This window comes from Cololabis saira, chromosome 3 (assembly GCF_033807715.1).
Source record: "Cololabis saira isolate AMF1-May2022 chromosome 3, fColSai1.1, whole genome shotgun sequence".
Taxonomy (NCBI): domain Eukaryota; kingdom Metazoa; phylum Chordata; class Actinopteri; order Beloniformes; family Belonidae; genus Cololabis; species Cololabis saira.
The window spans coordinates 37,688,411-37,713,127 of record NC_084589.1 but is presented as its reverse complement, the minus strand read 5'-3'; the positions used below and the strand labels follow the sequence as shown (position 1 = coordinate 37,713,127).

Genomic DNA, 24,717 nt, shown 5'->3' with positions numbered 1-24,717 from the left:
GAGTATTTTACTCCCCAAACTCATCAGTTCTCTGTAAAACCTCCACCTCGCTGCATTATACATAGCTGAATAACTCCAGCTCGAATGATGCGGCCCTGTGTCTGCGTCTGTTTTATGTATCAGAGACATCCGAGACCCTAATGTAATATTGAACGGTTTCCCATGTGGTAAAAAAATCCAGACCTTGCTATTATAGTTCACCAGAACGCCGTCTCCTCACCTGCAGGGCAAAGTGTCGCTCAGGATTACTCAGACTTTCCCTTTTCCCTCCTCTGTTTTCCTCCCTGGAGAGCACTTTCCTTTGCAGCCTCCTGTGTTTATCCGAGAGAAAACTACTGGCGGTTTGTTTCTACACGTTTTGGATGAAAGAGAAGTTCCTGCACAGACCTGCTCAAGGATCTAAGGTAGAGCTCCAAAAAACAAGCTCTTTTATGGGGAATCAGCCGGATTCCTTCATATTAATTGATTTCTTTTTCTTAAATTCATGAATAAATTCACGACAAAAGTTGACTCAAATATATTTTATATTTAGATCTGTCTACTGTTGAAAATGACAAATACATAAATAAGAAATAAGAAATGTAGCACGCCTTAAGGCAAAAGCTTTAAAGCATAAAGATAATTGCAGGGAGATGCAGCCAGATGTTGCGTTTAGGGACATCTGGTTGCACGACATGCTTGAGGTTTGTAAAATGGGCTTTTTTCTTGGTCCCCTGATGAAACTGTGGCACTGATGAGACATAAAGGCATCAGTAACAATCCAGGGGTTGTGTTACACGAAAAGAAAATACACTCAGCATGTTGAGGATGTTCCCGTAAGAGGGTTCACAATGCGTCTAACACACAAACAGAAGTTATAAAAAGACTGAAACAACTCTTTCATGGGATCAGCGTTTTACCTCCTGGTAAGAGTTTCTGTGGACCCTGAAGTGCCAAGGCCCCCCCATGAGGAACATTTCACCCCTTAATTATCCCGTTTGACCTGCCATGGACCTGCCGTGTGTCGTGTGTCGGGAAACCCCCTGAAGGATCCCCACGCGCTAGTTTTCTGCAGACAATTATAAAGAGGTTGGTAATTACAGTTTTCAAGGTTCCACACATTAAATTGGGAGTCAGTGAGCAAAATTTAGCACATTTCTTTTAATCCTGCATTTTTGTGTGTGTGTTTTGCATAAAAACACAATAAAAACCATCTAAAGCGGTTCTTAGTATTAATAGTACATGATATTTCCTTTGGTGCAACCAGCATGACTCGTAGTTCCACTTTTAGGGTCAGAAACTTGATGTTGTCATTTCCTGTATGACTATATCAGTCTCCCTCATCGATGTGGAGGAATTTTAGTTTTCTTCTTCACACCAACCACCAACTCTCTTAACGTCCCACAATGTAACAGCACTTTCTGAAATGTAACCTCTTAAATCTTATGAAAGATTGAAGTTTTTTCCTTTTGGCCTCATATCTGATAAATAGTGGCTCAGTGAAAAAGGTTATGGCGTTTTTTTTTGTAAAGGGGCAGTGCAAACCTTTTTCACCTGGTATTTGGTGTGTTTGTGTTGTTTTGAGCAGTTTTTGATTCACTTTTTCAGTTTAAAATGTATATATGGGCATCAGCCACGGCTCTCCTGAGGTCCCACCTCACGTGATTAAACAGCATCTGGCAGAATAAGCTCTTAAATCGTGTGGAAGCAGTAAGAGGGGTACTTAGTATTACCCATATGATTTTCTTTTCCTCGTCTGCTTATTCATTTACTCGTTTTATGGCTTTGTTGTTGTTTAATAGACAGAGTAATCCTTAAAACAGATTAATTCTCTGACTTTTTTCTTTTAACTATTGTTTATCCTACTCTGGGTGATTTGTTGCTCTTGTTTATATGTAATATATATGATTGGTCATGTTAGTTACATTTTGACCAAAATATTTGTCTGATTACGTAATGCTGGATTATGTCATTTAAATTGTGATTGACTGAGCAGCCACTGCACTTCTTTTGTCATCCACGGCTTCCTGTTTGGGAAAACCCGGATGTGCTTTTCCACAGCGACATTGTCCGTGCAGTATTTTATATAGTCCAGGACAGATGTTGTGTACTGCTCCAGATGTTTAAAAATGTCCCAGTCGGTTGAATCAAAACAGTCCTGAAGCTGTTCAGAAGCACCTTTCAGGCCATGTTTTAACAGTTCGTGGCTTTGTCACCGGTTCTGTTCATAGATTTTAATGACAGGATTTAAGAAGAAAAAAAAAAAAGAAAGGAAAAAAAATGTATTAAAAGAAAAAAAAGAAAAGAAGAAAAGAAAAAAAAATTAAAATATATTACAATATATTAAAACAAAAAAATAAATAAAAAAGAAGATAACTAAATACATTCATTAAAAAAGAGAAAAAAATTAAATAAAAATTAAAAATAAAGAGAGAAAATTTTTAAAAAAAATAAAGAAATAAAAAAGAAAAAATTAAAAAAGGAGAAAAAAATATAAAGAAAAAAAGATAAGAAAAAATAAATAAATTAATTAAAATAGATAATAAAAAAAAGAAATACATTAAAAAAAGAAAAAGAAAAGAAAATTTAAATAAATTAAAAACAAATAAAGAAGAAAAAATAAAAAAATAAAAAATAAATAAAATAAAAATAAATTTAAAAAAAGAAGAGAGAAAAAAAGAAATAGAAAAAAGATAAGAACATTTTTTTAAATAAATAATAAAAAAATAAATACATTTAAAAAAAGTTTAAAAAAAATAAAATAAAAATAAAAATAAAAATGAATGAATAAATAAAAAAAAATGTTATTGAATAAAAAAAACAAACAAACAAAAAAAGAACAGAGTGGCTGTAAGAGCGCCCCCTGCCGGCTTGTGGACCGCGTCCCTCCGTCCAGATGTACTGGCCCTTTAAGAGGCTGCGCCGCCGCTGCTGTTTTCCTCCGTCGCTGCTTCGCTATGGCGAAGGAATAAACAAGGCGGCAGCGGCAAGAACGCACCTCTCCCCACTGAACTTCGCTCGGACCAGACCGGCGACCACTGGGAGTTAAAAGGGGAACAGAAAGAGAGAAGAGGGCTGGTCTGGAGCCTCGGGGCGGCGGAGACAGATGCTGTCAGTGATGAGGAGAGTTTGCTCGACATCAGTCGGAGCCGCCGGCGTCGCGCGCTGGTCGGCGCTTCAAACGCCGTCCAACTCCCCTTAGTTCAGGTTTTCTGCTTTAGTTTTTTTCTTTTATATATTCGATTTTTTTCTTTATTTTTGATTGGAGTCATTTTTCGCTGCTTTCTTTCTTTGCTGCTTAAGACGTCGTAAAAAAAAAAAACAAAAACAAAGATGTTGACTGGATCCAAAACCACGTTCAAAGTGAGACAAATGCTCCCAGACATCAAGGTAAGACTCCTGCCCGAGCTCACCGACGATAACTAACCCTGTTTATAACCCTAACTTACACAATTACCCCCACCCCCAATAATAGCTGGGGTAAAAGCCCCTGCGCGGTTAATTGAACACATGTGGCTATAATAGTTTTTGTTCTTCTATATGTCTCCTTTTCTTTTCAAACACATGTTCTGAGCCATATCTAAACAGCATGGAGATTGGACCTGATTTCTTGATTTAGAAGTGAAAAAGTCTGTCAGAAACCATTAAAATCCCTCACCACCCAAATACTGTTGGACACTAAAACTGGACAACCCCTCCCTGTGACGTCACTCATGCTTTTTAATGATTCTTTTGTAGCCTTTTTTTTCTTCTTACTGCAGGTGCCAGGAGAAATGGGCCAAACAAACACCTTATGTCAGGCATAGTTAACTATTTTAGCTTGGCTGACTTGGCTTGTACCAACCTATTATGCAAATGAATATTAATTAACAAATATGCCTTATTTTAAGTGTTCCCATCTGAAATGATCTGAAACTGGAGTCGAGGAGCTCCGCTGGGACTTGTGGTCGGCTCAGCTGGTTTAGACCCGTCCTACTCGGGCGTCGCCTTGCTGATTGGCCGAGGGTCCCGGTGTCGTGCCAAAAAGTGATTGCCTGCCAGAATCTGATTTCTCCCCTGAAAATGGGTCTTTTTACCTGCCAAAAATTGATTGAAGGCCACGAATGAAAGGTTGTTTCTACCTAAATATGATTTGATCTCATTCTTGAGCTTCATAATATAAACACTAGAGCTCACAGGATTGCTTTTAACTCTTTTAAAGGACCATTACAAGACAAAATAGGCATTTTCACCTGCCAAAAATTGATTGAAGGCCAAATACAGTTAATGAAAAGTTGTTTCTGCCTAAATATGACTTGATCTCATTCTTGAGCTTCATAATTTGAAAATCTGACGTTTTAGCGCTATCGTTCAACGGGCTGCTGTGCGCGCTCCCGCGGCCACAAATCAGAAGAAATCAGATTCTGGCAGGCAATCACTTTTTGGCACAACACCGGGACACCTCCGCTGGAAGGGTCCAGAAACAATCCGCTGTGGATCCGGGCCAATCTCGGCCAATTTGGGCCAAATATTTGCAATTTAAGCTCCTGTTTCAGATGTTTTTGCAGTGAAATCAGAAATGACAGTTTAGCAAACTGGCTACTGTTGGCTAAGCGTAACCTCTGACCCCTCTAGACCAACCCACAACCGGTCACGGTGGTCTGTTAGTAACATTTCTGGCACATAGGCCTGTGTTGGAAAAAATCCATTCTTTTTTTTTTTTTTTTAAGATTTTTTTGGGCTCTAGTGGCCCTTTTATTGAAGATGCAGATATGAAAGGGGTAGAGAGAGAGAATGGGGGCGACATTCAGCAAAGGTGTGCAGGCCGGGATTGCGACCGCTGCAGGAGGACTGTAGCCTCAGTAGATGAGCCGCTGCTTAACCCACTGCGCCACCGAGCGGCCCGGAAAAAATCCATTCTCATATAAATCGCTAAAAATCAATTCATATGTCCAAAGATCGTTTTTCTATTTTTACATTTTCACCCGGTGAACTTTAATCCCAGTAGTCGGGTTATTTATTTATTTATTTATTTATTTATTTATTTATTTATTTATTTATTATACATTTATTGATGCCTCTTGTTTTGCACTATCCCCCTTGCTGCTGTACACTGTGAATTTCCCCGCTGTGGGACTAATAAAGGAATATCTTATCTTATCTTATTTAATGTGTCATTTAAGTGGTGTAAAACTATCCAACAATAAACATGGTCAAGTTCAATACTAGTGTTAATATATTGCATAACTACAGTCGTGTAATTCAGGTAACAAGACTAACCCAAATTGATATAACGGATTGAATCGAATCGTGATAATTGATTCTGAATCTTGAGAATCGGAATCGAATTGATTCTTGACATTTGAATGATCCCCAGCCCTACTGGCACAGCAAAACAAATTCTCTAAAATATCAACTATGGAAGTGGATGTGCTTTTGCTCCAAAAGCACATCCACTTCCATAGTTGATAGTTCCTCCACCGACCTCAGTGGTCGGTGGAGGAACTGCAGTTTTTCTTAGTACCATGTTGCATCTGGTCAGGAACCTCGCAAGTCAAAAACCAGGATCCTTGCAGGTCAGAAACGAGGAAACTCGCAGTTCGGGAACTTTGCAGGTCAGAAACCAGGAACGTTGCAGGTCTGAAACCTCATACGTCAGAAACGTTGCAGGTCAGAAAAACCTGGCAGATCAGAAACCAGGAACCTTGCAGGTCAGAAACCTTGCGGGTCAGAAAAACCTTGCAGGTCAGAAAAACCTTGCAGGTCAGAAAAACCTTGCAGGTCGGAAACCTTGCAGGTCAGGAAGCTGGCGGTTCATTGTGCAGTCAGCTGAGCTATAAATACCCAGTTTGCATCCTGGCTGGTTGTGAACGAGGATTCTGGGTAACAAGGATGTGCAAGATGTAAATTAAGGGTATATGATGCGACTCCTGTCGGATGTAGGCCTAATTAGAGACCAGGGACGGGGTGGGGACTCTTAATCACTCGTCACAGCCGGGGTTTGCTTCGTTAGATGAGTAAGTGGTGGTGCAGCATCCATCATCCTGACAGCCGAGCCCCGAACACTTCCAGCTGCCTCCGTTTGCTCAGAGGCCGTGTCGGTCACGTGGTGCGGTGATGGATTGCTCCATCACAGCAGAGGTGTAGTGCAGCGCTTCGGAGGACCTATTAGGTTGACGGAGAGACACAAAGTCGTGTTTAAGTATCTCCACTTTCTTTCCTCGCGAGCGAGCAGAGTCTTGGCAGGGCCTTTGTGTTGCCTGGCGTTTCGTCTCCGTGGATATTTCCAGCAGCCGCAGGGGGAAATGCTACCAGATGCTGCTCCACCCCCCCCACCCCTCCTCAGCCATGTGGAGTGGGGGTGGTGTCAGCTTCCACAACATCTGGACGTCTCCATGGAGACGAGGGTTGGACGGCTCGGGACTTCTGAATTTGATTATCTTTTAGAAACTAGATGTTTTTAAAAAATCATTAACCCCCGTGTGTCCGAGTCCGAGAGTGTGGCTAAGAGATATGCTAATGCGGAGTAGCAGGCTGTGCACGGTGGAGTGAATGCAGAGGCCACCCACACTCTTGTGAGCATGTGGGAAGGCTGAATCTCACCCTGGACTCATTCTGCACCAGATGGCCGTGTAGTTTGGATATTCTGTTCAGTTTTCTCTTCTTCCACCACAATGCAGTCAGAGTTGGATGTACCGGACCTTTTTATATCGGTCTGCAGCTAATTATGTGTTTCCAGATCCGAGGAAACCGCCTTCAGAGGCCCCTTTTAACACCAAACCGGTTCCAGGGCTGGTTCTGGTTCACAACTTGTTCAACTTGAGAATCAGCTGAGAACTGGTTTGCTTTTCCACAGCTTGGGTGCTAAGTGGAGCCCCGTCATTATGTCTCTGTAAACGTCAGTTACGTCGCTGCGTTTGCATGAAAGTTGAAGCAACAACAACGTATTTGCTCTAATACGGACTTGGTCCACGTAGCTCCATCCTTGGACCACATCTCTAATGGCGCTTTTCCACCAGTACCTACTCGGCTCGAGTCATCTTGGCCTGGTTTACTTTCCACTACAATTCAGCACCTGGAGCAGAAGTAGGAGGTTGGAGTGAAGCTGCTGTGACGTATTTGATTGTGTATCTAAACGAAGAAGACAACAACAATAAAGATGTAGAACCTGGAGGAGATGATATATGTGCTGCTGGGTCTGTGGCTTGTGTTCGATATCAGGTTAAAAAATGAGAGTGAGAGAAGCTTCAAGCAGCAACGTTTTTTTTTTTTTTTTTTTTTTTTTTTTTGTCGTAGCTATGAAGTGACAGAGCTCCTGGTAGATCTGATCGTTCCTTATCGCCCGTCTAGATCCATTTTTAATTCTCTCCTCAGCCACCAGGTTTATGAACATCTGCACCTCAGAGTTGGATCACCAAACAGACTTCTGTTGCCATTGCTGGTCGAATAAAATGAACAAGAAGCCGCCGTCGTAGTCGCTTTTTTGCCGATTTCCGCCTCCTGACTCAGACGTCTGACTCCAACCGCCCGACCAATCGATGGCCTGTAGTGTGATGACGTCAGATACAGCCGACTCAGCTGCTTAGAACCTCGGCAGAGAAGTTGCAGGAAAAATATCTACTTGTTAGACCCCTAGTGGAAAGCGCAAAGGCAAGGCAAGTCGAGTCGGGCTGAGTAGGTGCTAGTGGAAAAGTGCCATAGGACTTGGTCCTCGTAGCTCCTCCGTGGACACATCTCTAAAAGACAGGTTGTCTCCTCCTCAGACCCATGCTGCTTTGCTGCATCCAGATTAATTCTTATTTGAAAATGTCTCCGTCTCCCAGTCTTGCTATTGCTGTTGGTCTTAATAACTCCGCCCCCTCCACTTAGGTAAGCGGTTCTTTCCTTTAACCCAGCAAAGAGTTGGTGCTACCTTGGAACCGGGTTTTCTGGCCCGGAGCCAGTTCTTTGTCAGTGGAAACAGAAAGCCCGGTTCCAAACTCAGCACTGGTCCAGAACCAGAACCAGCCCTGGAACCGGTTTGGTGGAAGAGGGGTAAGACTGAAAGATCTGAGTTGTTTTTATTTAGGTAAACAAGTTTAAAACGGGACAAAAACACCTGAAATGTTTGGGACGTGCATGTGCTCAAGCCGGTTTCTTTGCAGGATATCAGGAATATTCTGGCTTTGCCTTTCCCTTTTGAGTTCCCCCTATCAGCATTTCCCATCCGGCTTTGAAGAACATGAAAGCCTCACGGCACAAAGCTTGACGAAAGCAGAAATGCCAGAGAAGGGATCATCAGAAGGATATTCTGGTGCAGCTCCATCGCCCTCACCGGCGGTCCTGGCCCCGGTGGAGGCTCCTGCTCGTAAACCGAGGCAAACAATGGCCTCGTCGTAACACCAGAGGCAGATTTATCGCCCCTCTGGAGAGTCTATCGATCGGGCGTCGGGTGATAATTAACCGGCAGCACTTTTCCCTCTGGGAAGAGCTCGGCTGTGTTGAAATGTCTTGGTATAAATCCGGAGGGAGGTGAGCCGCTTGAGGTTTCGCACGAGAGATAAACCACACAGGACAGTCAGTGTTCAGCACTGCATTTTCGTTCAGGCCGTTAAGTAGAGAGATCTGCTGGGATGTTCTGTTTTTGGTCACATGAAAGGTGTGAAGAGACCAGCGTGTTACTGAAACCAGGAAAAGGAAATACTGCTCTTGATTTCATTTATGTAGGGATGCATTTGTGCAGTGATGATGTCATCCGGTCGCTCTACTCCAGCAGTCCAAGGAAAAACATCCCAACTATGCGATGCATTGCACTAGGGCTGGGGATCGATTCAAATGTCAAGAATCGATCCGATTCTTAAGATTCAGAATTGATTAGATCTTTGATTCCGATATTTATTTGGGTTAGTGTTAGTAAAACTGTTTTTTTGAGCTGTTGCATGAATTATATGACTGATATGAACAGATCCAGGGCAGCAAACAGAGATAGGGCCGTATGAAATCGGTTTTATTTTTTCCCACATTCCGTAAATTTTTGAGAATTAGATTTTTAGCATTTTATGCAAATGTAACCCCAAGACAGTATATAAAGTAATGAAATATAGACAATTTATGCAATTATAACTGAAAACTTTAATGTTTTAATACCTTTTTAAACATATTTAAAGGCAAAAACATGGCACCAGTTATTCTTGTGTCCAAAAAAGCATTCCTTTTTTGGGCATAAACAAAAAAATACCAAAAGATGTAATGTAATGATGAAAAAAAAAATCAATCTTTAGACATACGAATCGATTTTTACAAATTAATATGAGAATCGATTTAGAATCGGAGAATCAATTTTTTCAACACAGGCCTACATTGCATGTGTTCTAACCTTATCTTTGAAGAGGCTAAAAAAAGGATCTTCCTTGAAGGGTTTGAAGGAGGCTGCGATTGATTTGGAGTGACATCGATCACATCCTCTATTTATGGCGTTGCTCCTGTATTCTTCCCAGCAGAGTGTCAGACTGTTGCTGGCCGCATGTGGAATATAGTAGCTCACTTTACACGTAATTATTTTGTCGGTGATTTCAAGGTCGCACACAAATTTCCAGGCATACCTGCCAACATTGGGCTGTGAAAAAGAGGGAGATTTTCTGGGGTAGTGGTTGGAATGCTCCACTCACAACATCCCTGCCCTGATATAAACAAGGCGACTTTTAATGAGCTTTAAATCCATAGCTACAATGAAATGTGTAAAATGTACCTCCCAAAATGATTCTACAGCCTTTTTGGAGCCAAATAAGTTTAGTATTAATAACAATAAAATACAATATTTGTAGAACTTTCCAGCTTCCCTTTGTCACCCAAGGACCTGTTGTAATTGTAGGTGACAGACTTTGCAGCTACAATCACTTTCTTGGAGGGTACATACTTGTGGCCAGGGCTGGTATGGTTTATCTTGCAAGAAAAGAGTGTGCAAAGAGTAGAATTATCATCACCGTGCTGAATGACCTCTCTGAGCTTCATTGTTGTGAGGGATGCAGAGTATTGCCTTCATCAGTGATGCCAGATTTGTAAACCTCTCCTCTTTCCCTAGAAGAACCCAGAACCTTCAACTCTCTCTTCCTGTGGGAGATCCTTGCTTGCTATGACTTGATACTCCACCAACTCTTCCCTCAGATTTTTTTCAAAGCATTTTCTCAAACAAAACAAATTTTCAAATGTTCAAATAACAAAATAACATATTTTAACCATTATCCAAACAATAAAATAACTGAAAAATCTGAAAAATTGTTCAAATATGTTATTTTGTAACTTGAAAATTTTTAAATATGATTATGTAATGATTTGCTGATGAGAGAATATGTTTCTCTATTTTTCTTATTTTTGTGAGGGGGGATATTTATTGTTTTTAGGCACTACCTTGTTCTCTATAGCTGATATAACATGTATTACTGTGGGATCAATAAAGTTCTTATTTTTGCCATCTGAGAAAATTAAATATATTATATTTGGTGCCTAACTGTTTCCCAAGTATATTAGTGCGTGTGTGAATGAATAAATGAGTCGTAAAACGTACATTTCTTTGTAGAAAGACGCTTTATGAAAATAAGTCCATTTACTTGTATTAGTTTACAGCGCAGTCTTGCCACATCCAATATGGCGGCGACGTTGACGTATCACAGCAGCTCCATGGGGCGGAGCTTGGACGTAGGCAGTGCTTTTGGGTTGGGTTGCCAGGTTTGTCAGGAACCCGTTAATATAATACATCAATGCAGGAACCCCGACACGTGAAACACCATTGACTCATTTCACTTTAAAATCGGGAGATAAGCGGGAGAAATTACAAATCGGGAGCAGGGCGGGAGAAATGGTTGAAAATCGGGAGACTCCCGCTTAAATCGGGAGTGTTGGCAGGTATGATTTCCAGGGTTAGCAGGAAGTTAGTTGTGGTGCGTTCCCAGCGTCTGTCCTTTTCCACATCTTGGTGTCTCGACAGCATCATCCACGTCTAATGCTATCATTATTATTATTTTGTCTCGTCTCATGGAGATTGTCTATCATGACCTGATTTGTGTCGGCAACCTTGGCAGCGTCGTTGACGCTCCTACGATCTGCAACTTAAAAGTCTGGCTTCAGTGTTTAAACATGAGAGGATCCTACATGTTGGTGTTTTATAAATATTGTACAGTGGAATTAAACTTAACCAGTACTGGCATTATTCCTGCAAAGTGTTTCAAACTGAATAAATGGTTCAGCAAAATAAGATAAAATTACTTACATGATATGAGAATCATATGGAAGACCAAAACTGACATAATTAAAAATAAAACTGAAATGTATATATTTTGGTTTTCCTTTTCCTTATATGTGCATTCCTTGTTTTTTCCATTTACCTTATGCATTTCAGCCTCATTATGCAAATGAGAAGGGCGGGCCTTCCTGGTGCAGCTCCTCTGCTATTGGTCAATAAACAGGAATAAGCAGATCCAGTCAAAATTAAGACTATTGCGCAACCAGCGTTGATCTATTAATGTTATGTGGTGTGGGGGGTTAAAGGGACATTATAAAACAAACAAAGAAGCTAGTGTATATTAACTATACATTTTGACGTTATTATTATTAGTAGTAGTAGTAGTAGTAGCAGTAGTAGTAGTAGTAGTAGTAGTTTTAGTCTCTTAGGTTGGACATTTTGGTCCAATCCTGCTTCTTCCTGTTGTTCCTGACGAATAGTAGAGGAGCTGCACCAGGATGGCCTGCCCCCCTCATTTTCATAATGAGGCAGAAATGCATAAAGTAAAGTAAAAAGAGGAGACGAGGGAATATAAAAATGCACGTAAAAGGAAAAACAAAATATATACATTTCTGATTTTTATTTTTAATTATGTCAGCTTTGGTCCTCCATAGAGGTTTAATCCCAATTGTGACTTCATCCAGAAATGGCTTACCCTACTTAAAAGAAAAATACTATTTCTGAACTTCCTGTTGCACGTACAGTGATACAAACGGCTGTCAACAACACACACACACACATAGTCTGAAAGGCTGTGCAGGCGACGCTGGAAGGAAATGCACGATTTAGAAGTACAAGCCGTTTCCTTCAGCCCTCCCTCTGAGGCCACGCCCCCAAAGCACACATCACAATCCCTGTTTACCAAAGAAAAGGTGCTGACAGACTAGCCAACAATGATTAAGTTTATCTTTTACACAATAGCAGGTAACATAGTGTTTGTTTACCGGAGATTTCTGGTAAACAAGCCCTTTTATTTAACCTTAAAGACCCTCGAACCTTCCTGTACTGTTGTATATTTATATATAGAGATCTAACTTCCTCACAGTGTTTCAGTGGCAAAACGATATCATGAAGATGTGCAGAGAGGAAATTAATTTGTTGTGCATCTGAACCAGATAGAATAAAATCTACGCGGAGAGTTTTCTGACGAGGGATGAATCCTCAGATCTGCTCTGCAGCGAAATGCAGAAGACTTTACATTAAATATTAAACGCAAGAATTCACTAATCATCAAATATTGATGCACTACTTTAACCTCAATTTACATTTGCTTCAGCGATTTCTGCATTTTATCTTGCCTTGGTGTTGTACCACCATTTTTCTGTATATAAAGGAGAGAACCTCGTCACTACGAACCGCCGATTCTGTTTAAGGCATTTTGGTTCTCCAGCTTGTCCTTTTGAGGGCTTGAATAAATTAGACGCCGAGCCGTCTGTAGCTGTTACAGTCAGTGCAGTTATATCGTCATAAATCTGACTCTTAATGCCCAGGAAAACCACGGACGGTAGTTATATCTGCAGACCAAGCATTCCCAGAGTGAGCTTGTGTCCTGTTTTTTTCCGTCCAAGCCGACGTAGGATGCTTTTCTTTTTCTTTCTTACTGTCTTCATTCATGTGAAGGAAAGGAAAGGCTGCAGGGTCTGAGTGCTGCAGAGTATGCAGCCTTTTATCTCAACGATGAGCTGCCACTACTAGTGTTGTTTGTCAGCCTGTTTCAATTTTAGTTTTAGTCTAGTCTTTGGGTCAAGCTATCATTTTAGTTTTTATTAGTTTTAGTCACGTTCATTCTCCTTTTAGTCGTGTCAAGTTTGAGTCGACTAAAAGTCTGAGCATTTTAGTCTCATTTTAGTCAGAATTGTCCAGGACCATTTTAGTCTAGTTTTAGTCAAAGATTGTATTTAGCCAAACTCATTTTGCAATTCCAACAAGGTTATCTTGTTATTATATTATTGTTACCTTATAGACTCAAGAATACATTCATTCCAGATACAGAAGACTCTCATTTGAGTTTACAACATATTTATTTTTCTGCATTTCTCCCCATCTTTTTCTTTTTCAACGACGCATTTGCTTCTTTTCCACGTCTATGTAGGAAAGTGGATCCAAAGATCTAAAGACTAAACTGGTTTAAAGACTAAACCAGAGGAAACAACGTAAAAAAAATGGATATTAAGGATCTTAGAACATTTTGTCTCATTTTGGTCAACGAAAATGAAGACACATTTTAGCAGAGTTTTTCTTTTGTAATCTACATTTTAGTCTTGTTTTTATTCCTCTACGATATTGCATTATATATTTAATTATCACTATCGTCACATGACCAGCATTTTCGTTGCGTCTCGTCTCCTCAGGTGATAAAGTTTCGTTGACGACGATATTTAGTCATAATTTTCATTGACGAAAGCAACTTTAGCCACTACAACACCTCCTTGAATTGGTGAATTATATCTGAATGTAAAAGTCGTGTTCTTCAGGCGCTTCTGGGATGTGGATCAGCTTTGGTCAAAGCAGGAGAACGCCACCACTAATGAGAGTTTCAAGACATGCTAAATGGCTTTGTTTTGTTTTTTTACTTTATTATAGAACAGGATTTTTTTTTATTTTTTTTTTTTAATTAGGCCTGTGTTGTAAAAATCGATTTTCTGATTCTAAATCGAAAAAAGGATGTTTTGTTGGACACAATGTTTTTGCAGATGTTTAAAGGTATGAAAACATTAAGGTTTTCAGTTATAATTGCATAAATTGTCTATATTTCATTACTTTATGTACTGTCTTGGGGTTACATTTGCATAAAATGCAAAAAACCGAATTCTCAAAAATGAAAAACCCGAAAAAAGACATAAAACCGATTTCATAGGGCCTCTGTTTGCTGCTCTGGATCTTTTTGATAATTCTGCCCCACAACATGTTTCTGAAAAAGCAGTTATATCAGCATTCTGGGAGGTGATTGGTCCTTAGAGCATCATTAGCTGCCAGTACTTGCTACTGAATCTCAATATAATACTAGTATTAATATGTTGCATAACTACAGTCATATAAATCATGCAACAGCTCAAAATTCTGTTTTACTAACACTAACCTTGAAAATCTTGATAATCGATTCTGAATCTTAAGAATCGGAATCGAATCGATTCTTGACATTTGAATCGATCCCCAGCCCTGCTTTTAATGTCTCCTCACCAACATATAAAACCCAAAAAGCAGCCTGTTGTTATGAGAAGGGAAAGTGTGGAGCAGCTTTCTGCAGGAGTCTGGCTGCAGCAGCAGCAGCAGTAGCGAAGGGAAGCCATGAGCAATGGAAACTGCAGCAAGCCTCGGCTGCTGCCCCTGAGGATGAAAGAGGACGAAAGGGGGGGGAAACGAAGGGGGGGCAGCGACGGAGGCCTAAGTGGGGCAGGGAGACAGCCTGGGGGGAGAAGGAGCCAAAGAGAGCAGAGTAATGGGGACTTGGAAGCCCCACCATGAACCGTCAGCACAAACGCGGTTTGAGAGTGACGTGTAACTCAGACTTGAGCACGTTCCTGCTGAGGCATGATCCCAATCTGGTTTTCTCTTTTCATCTCTGTTGCATGTTTAATAGTCGATATAAAACACTGTTGCAGCTTTTTAAAATATAAACACGCATAAAACGGCAGGAATGTCAGAGCTGTCGCACGCTCGCTGGGATCCAGCAACAAACAGAACAATAAATGTTAAAACTCCGTTGTTGCAGCAATACTTTCTTGGATTTTTGTGGTTTGTGGTCAGATTCGGCAGAGAGCCGTGAGCCACAAAGTGTTACCAGAGAAACGGAGGCTTCGTTGTTGAAAAGTACCAATCAGGAGAGGGATGTGAAGCGTGTAGCTGTCAGAAGCATCATCAGTAAGGGGGGGTGGGAATAGGGTTGCCAACTCCCTGAAACATAAATAAGGGACACCTCATCAGCAGGGCCGGCTGACCAGATTGCCTTCACCCTTCCTGGCGTGGTGAATTCTTTTAGCCCCTTTTTTATTGTGAGTGAAACGATTTTTTTTAACTATTTGACTCGAACCAGAATTGAATTAGATGCATATTTTTGAATGCCATGAACACATGGAAAACAAATTATTATCCAGAAACCAAGCTTTCTTAAACAGAAACCTGTCCTGCTTAACTTAAAATTGTATAAATTAATATAAAACAATAGATAGAAAGCAGAACATCCATTCTGTAATAGTGCACATTTTTAGTGCAATAACAAAAGTGTTCCAACATGAAGTCTGTAGAAAACTTGTAAACATATTTGTGCCTCAAAGGCCATGACTGTAGAATACAGTTGTAGTAAAACAGAAAAAATAACTTGTGAACTCAACAGCTCAATGTCAATGCCATTTTCTATTGGCATTTTATGACTATTTTTTGACTCTCACAGTAATACGGGACAAAGTTCATCCCTTTTCAGCTCAATACGGGACCTGTACTTTAGTTTATAAATACGGGACGATTCCGTTTTTCAAGGGACGGTTGGCAACCCTAGGTGGGAAGCATGTAAGGCCGTCTGACGAGGGGTTCAGTCGCCGCGGCCCGGGAAGGAATGTGCAGGAATGTGCGACGAGCCGACGAGCCGAAGGGCGAGTTTTTCTCCCCGATTGGTGAGAAGCCAAAACAGAGCGACATCCAAGGACTCTGCGATCGGTGTGACGTTACGCTCCGGTGGAACCAGGAGCCCCTGGGGGCGGGGGAGTCTGGACCTGGGAGTCGAGACCTGGGAGTCCGGACCTGGGAGTCGAGTCGAGTCCAGACCTGGGAGTCGAGTCGAGTCCAGACCTGGGAGTCGAGTCGAGTCCAGACCTGGGAGTCGAGTCCAGACCTGGGAGTCGAGTCTGGACCTGGGAGTCGAGTCCAGACCTCCGAGTCCCCGACCTCCGAGTCCCCGACCTCCGAGTCCCCGACCTCCGAGTCCCAGACCTCCGAGTCCCAGACCTCAGTCCTATCAAAAACATCTGGAATGACCTTCCAAAACAAAAAAGTACACATGATTTGAAGAAACTTGAACTCTTTATTGCAAAGGAGAGTAAGATAACATTCCCAAGACTATATAAAAGACTTATTCACCAATAAGTCTTTAGGCAAGGGCGGGGGTGCTCAGTCTTCAATCAGGCTGCAGTAGGTTTACTTTTATTTGATTGGTGGATTAGTGTTTTGTTGGAATAAGGGAGTATAAGGGTGTGTTTACATCCGTCTACCCTCCCAGCAATGCCACGTTACCTTTTCTATGAACGTGTAATTGACAGCGATTCAGCAGCCTCTTCTCTTTCTTTCTCTTTCTTTCTCTCTGAAGCGAGTGATTCGTTCTCCCTCCAGCTCTCTGAGTCAGTCTTCGGAGGACGAGTCCAACACGCCCAGCGTGAATAACCCGAGACTCTGAATCACTTCTGTTCTGCTGAAAAAGGCATAAAAGAGCTCGGCTGTGGGTTTACAGTGGGTGGGGGGGTGTAACTTTACTGTCCTGCCTGGCAATAAAAGAGATGTTTTTCTCCAGCAGATCTTTTTCCTACAAAACACTTTCTGCATCTTAGTGAGCTCAGTAATTTTGTGGCAAGTGGAACAAACGCTGCGTGGAAACGCCGGCCGGGACGACTCTCATGGAAACATGGATGTTGGTTGTTTAGCTTTAAGGTTTCCATCTTAGACGACGAGGAAACAAGCAGCTCTGAGCGTGATTTTTACGACCTTCTCGCGGAGCAAAGGTCCTCTTTGTGAAATGTTTCCGTGCAAAGTGCCAATCCCTGGAGTCTCGGAGGCTCGCTCGTGTTTCAGGGCGACGCCGCGGCCTTTTCAGTGAAACAATAACTGATCCCGACTCTGCTGAGCGGGAGGTTTCAGGACCTGCAGATAGGCAAGGCAAGTTTATTTGTGTAGCACAGTTCAACACAAGGTAATTCAAAGTGCTTTACATCAACATTAAAAGCAGCAAGACACAATTAAACGGTAAATAAATAAAAGGATAAGAAAAGAGGTAACATAATAAAAAGCACAAGTTTTTAATAAGTAAGTGCAGTAGAGTCCAGCAGGTACACATCTCATTCTTACAATGGCAATGTGGCAGGGTGGAGGAGCAGCTACTCAGTTGATTGGGCACAGGTGTGCCCAATCAACCTCTCCACCCTGCCTGCCTTCATAAGAAGTGGCTGCAGAGCAGCAAGAGGTCTCTGCTGAAGGTGCTGGTGCACCTGTGTCTGCAGTGAACGAGAATAAAAACGTTTCCTGCACTAAACCCTGTGTCCTCTGTCCTGTCGGTCGGCCCCAGTGGCAACGAGCTTGCTACAGGCAAGAATTAAGTTTCTGTACGATCAAAACGTACAAAGACGGGGTCAAATACAGTATTACAAAACTAATCTGTGCCGATTTGTGCGGTGAATCAAACCAAGTTGGCAATTCTACTAGTGATGCACCGATTGTTCGGTAACCGAAATTGTTCGGCTGAAAATGGCAAAAAAACACTTTCGGTGTTCGTGGAATAGGTGGGGAAAAAAACCGAACAATTAATAACGGCGTTGAAATATAAATAGACTGGCCGCTCCGTAACTGTTGCGCACCACATAAATCGTTGGTCAACCAAAAACTAACCACATAAAGAATTTTACCTAACATTCACCAGCAGGTGGAACCAAAACAACATAAATCAATCTATTACAGGTGCGTTTAGATGACGAAATCAAACAGCGAAGAGCGTGGAGTGAAGTGGTGCGGTGCAAACATGTCAGCAGTGTGGAAGTATTTTAGAGTGGCAAAGAATAATATAAGAATGGCTGTTTGCAATGAATGTTCTGCTCAAATATCTAGAGGGGGCACATCTGCAAAGTCTTTCAGCACTACAAGTTTGATTTATCATTTGAAATGATAAAAAACCCTGAGCGCTTTAATGCATTTTTATTGTTTTAAGGCCTATGTTACAATGTTCAGTAAGTTAAGCCTAACGTAAGCTCAAAGATGGCCAAAAAATGTATTTTGCTAATTTATTTATTTTAAGTTATTGTTCTTTGCTGGTATAATGTCTGCTGGAATATTTAAGAAATGCTGGGAAATTAAAAAATGTTCAGTTTTTTATGTTCAACAAATGTTTTCTACCTTGTAATTTTGTAAAATATATTTTTCTTTTAAAAGCATGCCTAAATCAAATTGTTTAAGTGTTTATTATTATTTTCGGTTTCGGTTTCGGCCACAAATTTTCATTTCGGTGCATCACTAAATTCTACGTCACAATGTCTGCATTCAGGGCTTATCCATAACTTTGCGCAGTTTTCAAAAATCATAAATATTTAATTTTAGGGTACGCTTAAATAACAAAATGATAAGAAAAGAGGTAAAATAATAAAAAGCACAGGTTGTTAAAAAAATAAGGGCAGTAGAGTACAGCAGGTAAGTATTTAATTTAAGAGTACGCTTCAGTAAACAGTAATGTTTTTAGGCCTGATTTAAAGGAGCTGACAGTTGGAGCAGACCTCAGGTCTACAGGAAGTTTGTTCCACCGGTGAGGAGCAGAATAACTGAACGCTGCCTCACCTTGCTTGGTTCTGGTTCTTGGGACAAACAACAAACCAGATCCAGATGAACCTCAGGGGTCTGGGAGCTTCATAGGAACTAACAGATCAACCATGTATGTAGAGGTTTTGAATCAGAGGGCCGTCCACATTCTTTACTGTTCACTAGTTCTTTCATATTTCACTTACTGTGCAGAAATTTGGGGCAATAACTATAAAACTAGGTTACACTTATTACTCATACTTCAAAAGAGAGCAATACGATACATTCATAAGGCTGGATAGCGAGATCACACTAACTCACTATTCTTACAGTCCAAAGTACTAAAACTAGGGTTGTCCCGATCAGGATTTTTTAACTCCTGATCACTTGAGTTTGAGTATCTGTCGATCCCGATTTTTCCCAATCCGATCACTTTTTTTGGCTCCCGATACATTTCCGATACTTTTTCCCGATCAGATACATTTTGGCAATGAATTAAAAAGAAAAAATAAAGAGGACTAAAACTAAATTATCCCAAGTTTCTTTTATTGTCCATTGAGAACAACATGGACATATATTTCAACAAAGCTTATCAGCACTGGTGCCACAAAATGTAAAAACATTAAATTTTAAACAGAAACAAAAAGTGCAGAATAATGCAATAACAAAAATAAATAATTTAACTTCAAAAGAGGTAGTTGAATGACATCCAGTCAAACTCACAAACACAAGAAAATTAAAATACTTTTTGGCTTAACCTTAGTGCAACATTCTGAATGGCATGAAATGAATAGCAGCAGCTTAATGCAACATGAACATGTATAACATTTCACAATTCAAACATGTAAACCATGCAAACCACCTGTAAACCACTTCCGGCCGGCGTCCGGAAGTGACGCCGGCCGGAAGTGACGTTAAATGCAACGATATATAAAACAATTTATTATATATTAAAGACATTAATAACTAGGTATGTCCCAATACTTTTTTGGCCGATACCGATGTTTTGAAAATGTTGTGATCGGGCCCGATCGATCGGGACACTAACTAATCGGAACACTAACTTAAACTCATGGATCTAGTGGCATTTCAATCTGCAGAAGTAATGTTTAAAGCAAAAAATCATTCGCTACCGGATAACATTCAGAAATTATTCATTGGGAGGGAAGGGGGTTATAATTTAAGGGGAAACCTAAACTTCAAATCTTTATTCGTGCGTACAACAAAAATAAGTCTTTGTGTATCAGTTTGTGGACTTAAACTGTAGAATGGTTCGAATTTGGAGTTAAAAGAATGTATACAATGTTATATTATATTTATGATAGAGTATTAAACAGCTTACATCATATAATTTGTTTAGTTGTGGAAAGGGGGTGGGATTAAATACGTTTATACTTCCTCCCACTCCTTTTCGAACATGTAACTTGAAATATGTGTTTTGATGTTGTTTTGTTTTTTTTATGTGGTGGAATGCCCACCTGTATTTGTTTTCTTGTCTTTTTTCTTGTTTTTTTTTTTTTTTACATGTTCGAAATAAACAAAATAAACTAAACTAGATGGTGAAGGTTCCTGCTCCCTGGTCCTCCACCTGTATAAATCACGCCGGCCTCTCGGATTGTTGTGATGTGTGAAGCAGATTAGATGTGCGCGGCCTTCACAGGCGGGTTGCTGCTGCAGTTAAGTAGAAGCAGATGTGCCAGCGAGCTCAAACAACCACTGCTGGATTCGGTTTCCCGAGCCGCTGCCGATCACAAAGAAGAACAAACAGGGTTGCAAAATGGAAAACCAGGAATCCGCAAGCTCGCAGTCGCTATTGTTTCTTTTGTCTGTTGCAGACGAGTCCGTTGAGGCGCGTCGGGCTTTAATGGTAGAAACTGTCGGAGCTGCGATTGGACTATAACTCAGACCAAAGGTGACACTCGGCTCCTTGAGCATGAGCTGTTTAGTCTACGCTCATGTGGGAACTCGATGAGACGTCTGGAGCGAGGCGAGACTATTTCCCAGTCATTCATGGTCACCCTTCAGTGTCTGTGAGGATGAAGTGATCTGGATTCATGGTATTGATCTGCTGCAGCAGCTGGCAGCCGCTCAGACGTCATCACAGATGGTTAAACACTGTTGACAGTTTCCTGCAGTCTTAATAAAACCTCTGACTGAGGTCGGCCGGTCTAGATTCAAGGTCGAGCCGACAGATGTTCGGTTTTTAGAAACGAGGACAGTCGCTGGCTGACTTTTAGGATTTTTAGTTTGATTATGTTGCGCAAGTTTCCATTTTTAGACTGTCTTTTGTCAGATATGATGTGTTAACCTCAAATAGTCATTTTAAAACCCGTTTTGATGGAGCAGCTGCCTGCAGATGTCTGTGAGCATTGAGTGGCGAGATGTTCACAGGCGTCGGCTGATGCTAGACTTGTAGTCAAGACCACCTAAACCGAGACCAAGACCAGAGAGTATCAAGACCAAGACTTTTTTGTAAAATATCAGTCCATCCTGGTTCAGCTAGTTTCCATATGAGCTTGTATTCAACTGCAGCACAATAACACAGAGAAGTGGATGATGATGTTGAACTCACTATAAATGTTTTCATCCATCAGCTGAGATCAGATATGTGTGGCGACTGCACTACCGCTATTTCTACACTATTGGAGGATTGACTCCAGTGCTTTTAAGGATTGACACGACTACTAACTAGTCCCAAAGTCCTCTAGCAAAATAACTAGCTCCAACACCCCCCTCCACCTCAGAAAAGTCATGAATAGTAAATGTTATTGATTTAAATTGGACTTAATTTGGAGATGAAACGTGAATTTTAGATATTAAAGATACAATTATGGACTTGAAATTACATTATTTACCATTATAGTAATCAGATTACACCGTATATCAGCATCACTGAAATGGACCTGATGCTTAATCAATCACAACTTTTGTTACTGATTTAAATTGTATTTAATTCGTTGATGAAATGTGAATTTTAAATATTAAAGATACAATTATCGACTTGAACTTGCATTATTAACCCGCGACAAGACCAAGACCACAAAAAAGTGATCTTGAGAAATACAAGTCTAGCTATTTGCCGGTTACTTACAACAGATGGCTGATAAGATCACAATCACACCTTTTCTATATCGCTGTCACAAACCTTCACTTTACTGCCTTAATAGTGAGGAAAAGTGGGCCCGGGGGAGGTTCTAACTTACTTTAAACCTTGGTATCATCGATAACACTCCCAGGGATTGTTTAATATCCAGGTGATCCACTTCAGTCATCTGAGAGTTTTGTTTTAATCATATTACGTAATTTTTGACGTCTTTTCTGTTTCTTTTAAAGGAGAGGATGCTGAGTCAGAGCGGCGTGAACGCGAGGAGTCGAGATGTGTTCGGGCTGCGCTGTCTACCGGGTAAGATCACTTCCTGTTTCCAGATCGAGAAGGATTAAAAATACAGCAGAGGGATGTTGACGTGTCCTTCACTACAACTGATCACAAATCAGCAAATCCTACATGACAAAAAAAGCATAAACATGTAGTAAAACAAATATCTGGGCTATCAAGAGGTCGGTTGGGAGCAGGACGCCTTGTCAACTGATGAATAAAACTGGAAATAACCATGTGGATTCAGATTTAGGGATCTATGTTACCCCTTTTCCACCCAACCGGTTCCAGGCTGGTTGTGGTTCTGGCGGTGCGTCCGAAATGCCATACTTAAAAGTATACTTAAGTTCGGCACACTTTTGAGTAAATATCAGTAGTATGCATTAATTCGGACGTACTATTAAGAGCGCACACGTCACTTCCTGCCGTTGGGAGGAAGTGACGTGTCACAGCAGCAGTAGCAGCACTGCTCTGCTCTTTCCCGTTTTTTCTGGTAGAAACAAGATGACATTATATAATATTATTATATGAATATTATAATATTAATATTATATAATAATATTACTATACTTACTATTATACTTATGACATATACGTATCAATTAGCAACCAAACACCGCTGCATTGCATTGTGGGAAGTTTCTGCTCAGCTAGTGTCCATCAATCCACACTATTACATTTTTCCAGAATGAGTATGGATAGAGCATACTATTGAGTACGTTCTAATGTTTCAGACGCACTCAAAAATCTCGCATACTCATTTTGCATACTCACTAGGGTGGAAGTATGGAATTTCGGACGCAGCCCAGGCCAGTGCTGAGTTTGGAACCGGACTTTCTGTTTCCACTGACAAAGAACTGGCTCCGGGCCAGAAGAACCGGTTCCAAGGTAGCACCAACTCTTTGCTGGTCTAGAGGAACGAACTGCTCACATAAACGGAGGGGGGCGGAGTTATTAAGACCAACGGCAACAGCAAGACTGGGAGACGGAGACATTTACAAGAATTAATCTGGATGCAGCAAAGCATCATGGGTCTGAGGAGGAGACAACCTGTCTTTTCACAAATATGATCCACAGAGGAGCTACGTGGACCAAGTCCTATTAGGCCGCGTTCAGACTGCAGGCAAATCTGATATATATCTGATTCCTTCTCATATCCGATTTTCAGGGCTGACTGTCCACACTGTTTTTAGCAAGTGTCCAAATCGGATCTGGCTCTGTTCAGACTGGGCCACATCATTGACTGATCTGACGGGTTGCCGTAGCAACGACGTCGGAGCGGAGGCGTCACCCAGCGCGTGTATTGTGTGAAGTCATGTATTTTTTTTATATATAAAAAAATCCCAAAATATCTGTACCGTTTCTGATTGGGTCGGCACTGCGCATCATTTTTAGACATAACAATGAACGCATACAGCAAAAGTTGTGTCTCGGCGGAGGGACCCGGCGTCCCAGCAAAATGAGAAACAGAGAAGAGAAGTGTTCAGAACAAAACCACCAGCAAACTAACAAACCAACCAACAAAGCTCAGAGTTAACAAAACGAACCAGCAATTAATAACTGGCAGCCCCGCTCCATAACCTCTCCTCCTAGGAGGAGAGGGGCTGACGGGCTGCAGGTTCAGGCTCACAGCGCGACTGAAGGCTGATTTATGGTTCCGCGTTACACCAACGCAGACCTACGGCGTAGGGTACGCGGCGACCCGCACCGTACGTGGAAATGCGGTCTTTTTTTCTGCTATTAAAACGTGATTTGTAATGTGAATTTGCAACACTTAAACTACAAATAATAGTTTTTGACGTGACATCAGAGATTGTGCATGCTCTCTGTGAAAGGATGAGTAGCTCCACAACTGGAAATGGGCAGGTGGTTTGGAGCGTCTGGGACAGTCATATCCGATCTGAGTGTTTGGAGCTGTTCACACTGACACGCATCTGCCCAAATGCGATATGGATCGGATATGAAACTACTTCCCGGAGGTGGTTTTGATCTGGTTTGCAAAAATCGGATATCATGCGGTTTGGGACTGTTCAGACTTCAAAAGAGTCATCCAGTTTCAATCTGGATGGGCTAAAAATCGGATATTTGCCTGCAGTCTGAACGCGGCCTTAGAGCAGATACCTTGTTGTTGCTTCAACTTTCACGCCAACGCAAAGCAGCTACGTAGCTCCCCTTAGCATCCGAGCTGTGGAAAAGCAAACCGGTTCTCAGCTGGTTCCCAGTTCCAACGAGTTGTGAACCACAACCAGCACTGGAACCGGTTTGTTGGAAAGGGGGTACAAGAGGTCTGGAGGGAGCAGGACGCTTTGGGAAGTGCTCGGCCACCGTTGAGCTCCTTCAGATCGACCAATGAACGGCGGAGGGATATATGTGAGACTGAGGGGCCACATCCGGCTCGTTAAACATGCAGTTCATCGGTTAACCTCTAGGGAAGAGAATCCATCTCGTTTTATAGGCTTGGACTTGATTGATCTCTGTATTATTGTCTTCACAGTGTTGATGATGATAATAATAATAATAATAGGAGCATTTTTATCCCACCGATCAAGTAACCGGTCCACCTGGCCTTGGTGCCGTCAGTTGGGTCGTCTGAGTATTCACACGGGGCTGGTCCAGTTCTCTCTGCTAAAGTACGGCCTCG

The 24,717-nt window shown here is 41.4% G+C and overlaps 1 protein-coding gene across 1 annotated transcript in view; it reads left to right on the top strand.

Moving 5' to 3' along the window:
* The first annotated feature begins 2,911 nt into the window (after positions 1 to 2,911).
* The window catches only part of mtmr11 (myotubularin related protein 11), a 60,544-nt gene continuing 38,738 nt past the window's right edge, over positions 2,912 to 24,717 (top strand). Inside the window, exons 1-2 of the mRNA XM_061717429.1 lie at positions 2,912 to 3,369; positions 22,034 to 22,103. Coding sequence (XP_061573413.1) covers positions 3,313 to 3,369; positions 22,034 to 22,103 — 127 coding nt within the window. The 5' untranslated portion in view covers positions 2,912 to 3,312. The remainder of the gene's footprint in view (positions 3,370 to 22,033; positions 22,104 to 24,717) is intronic.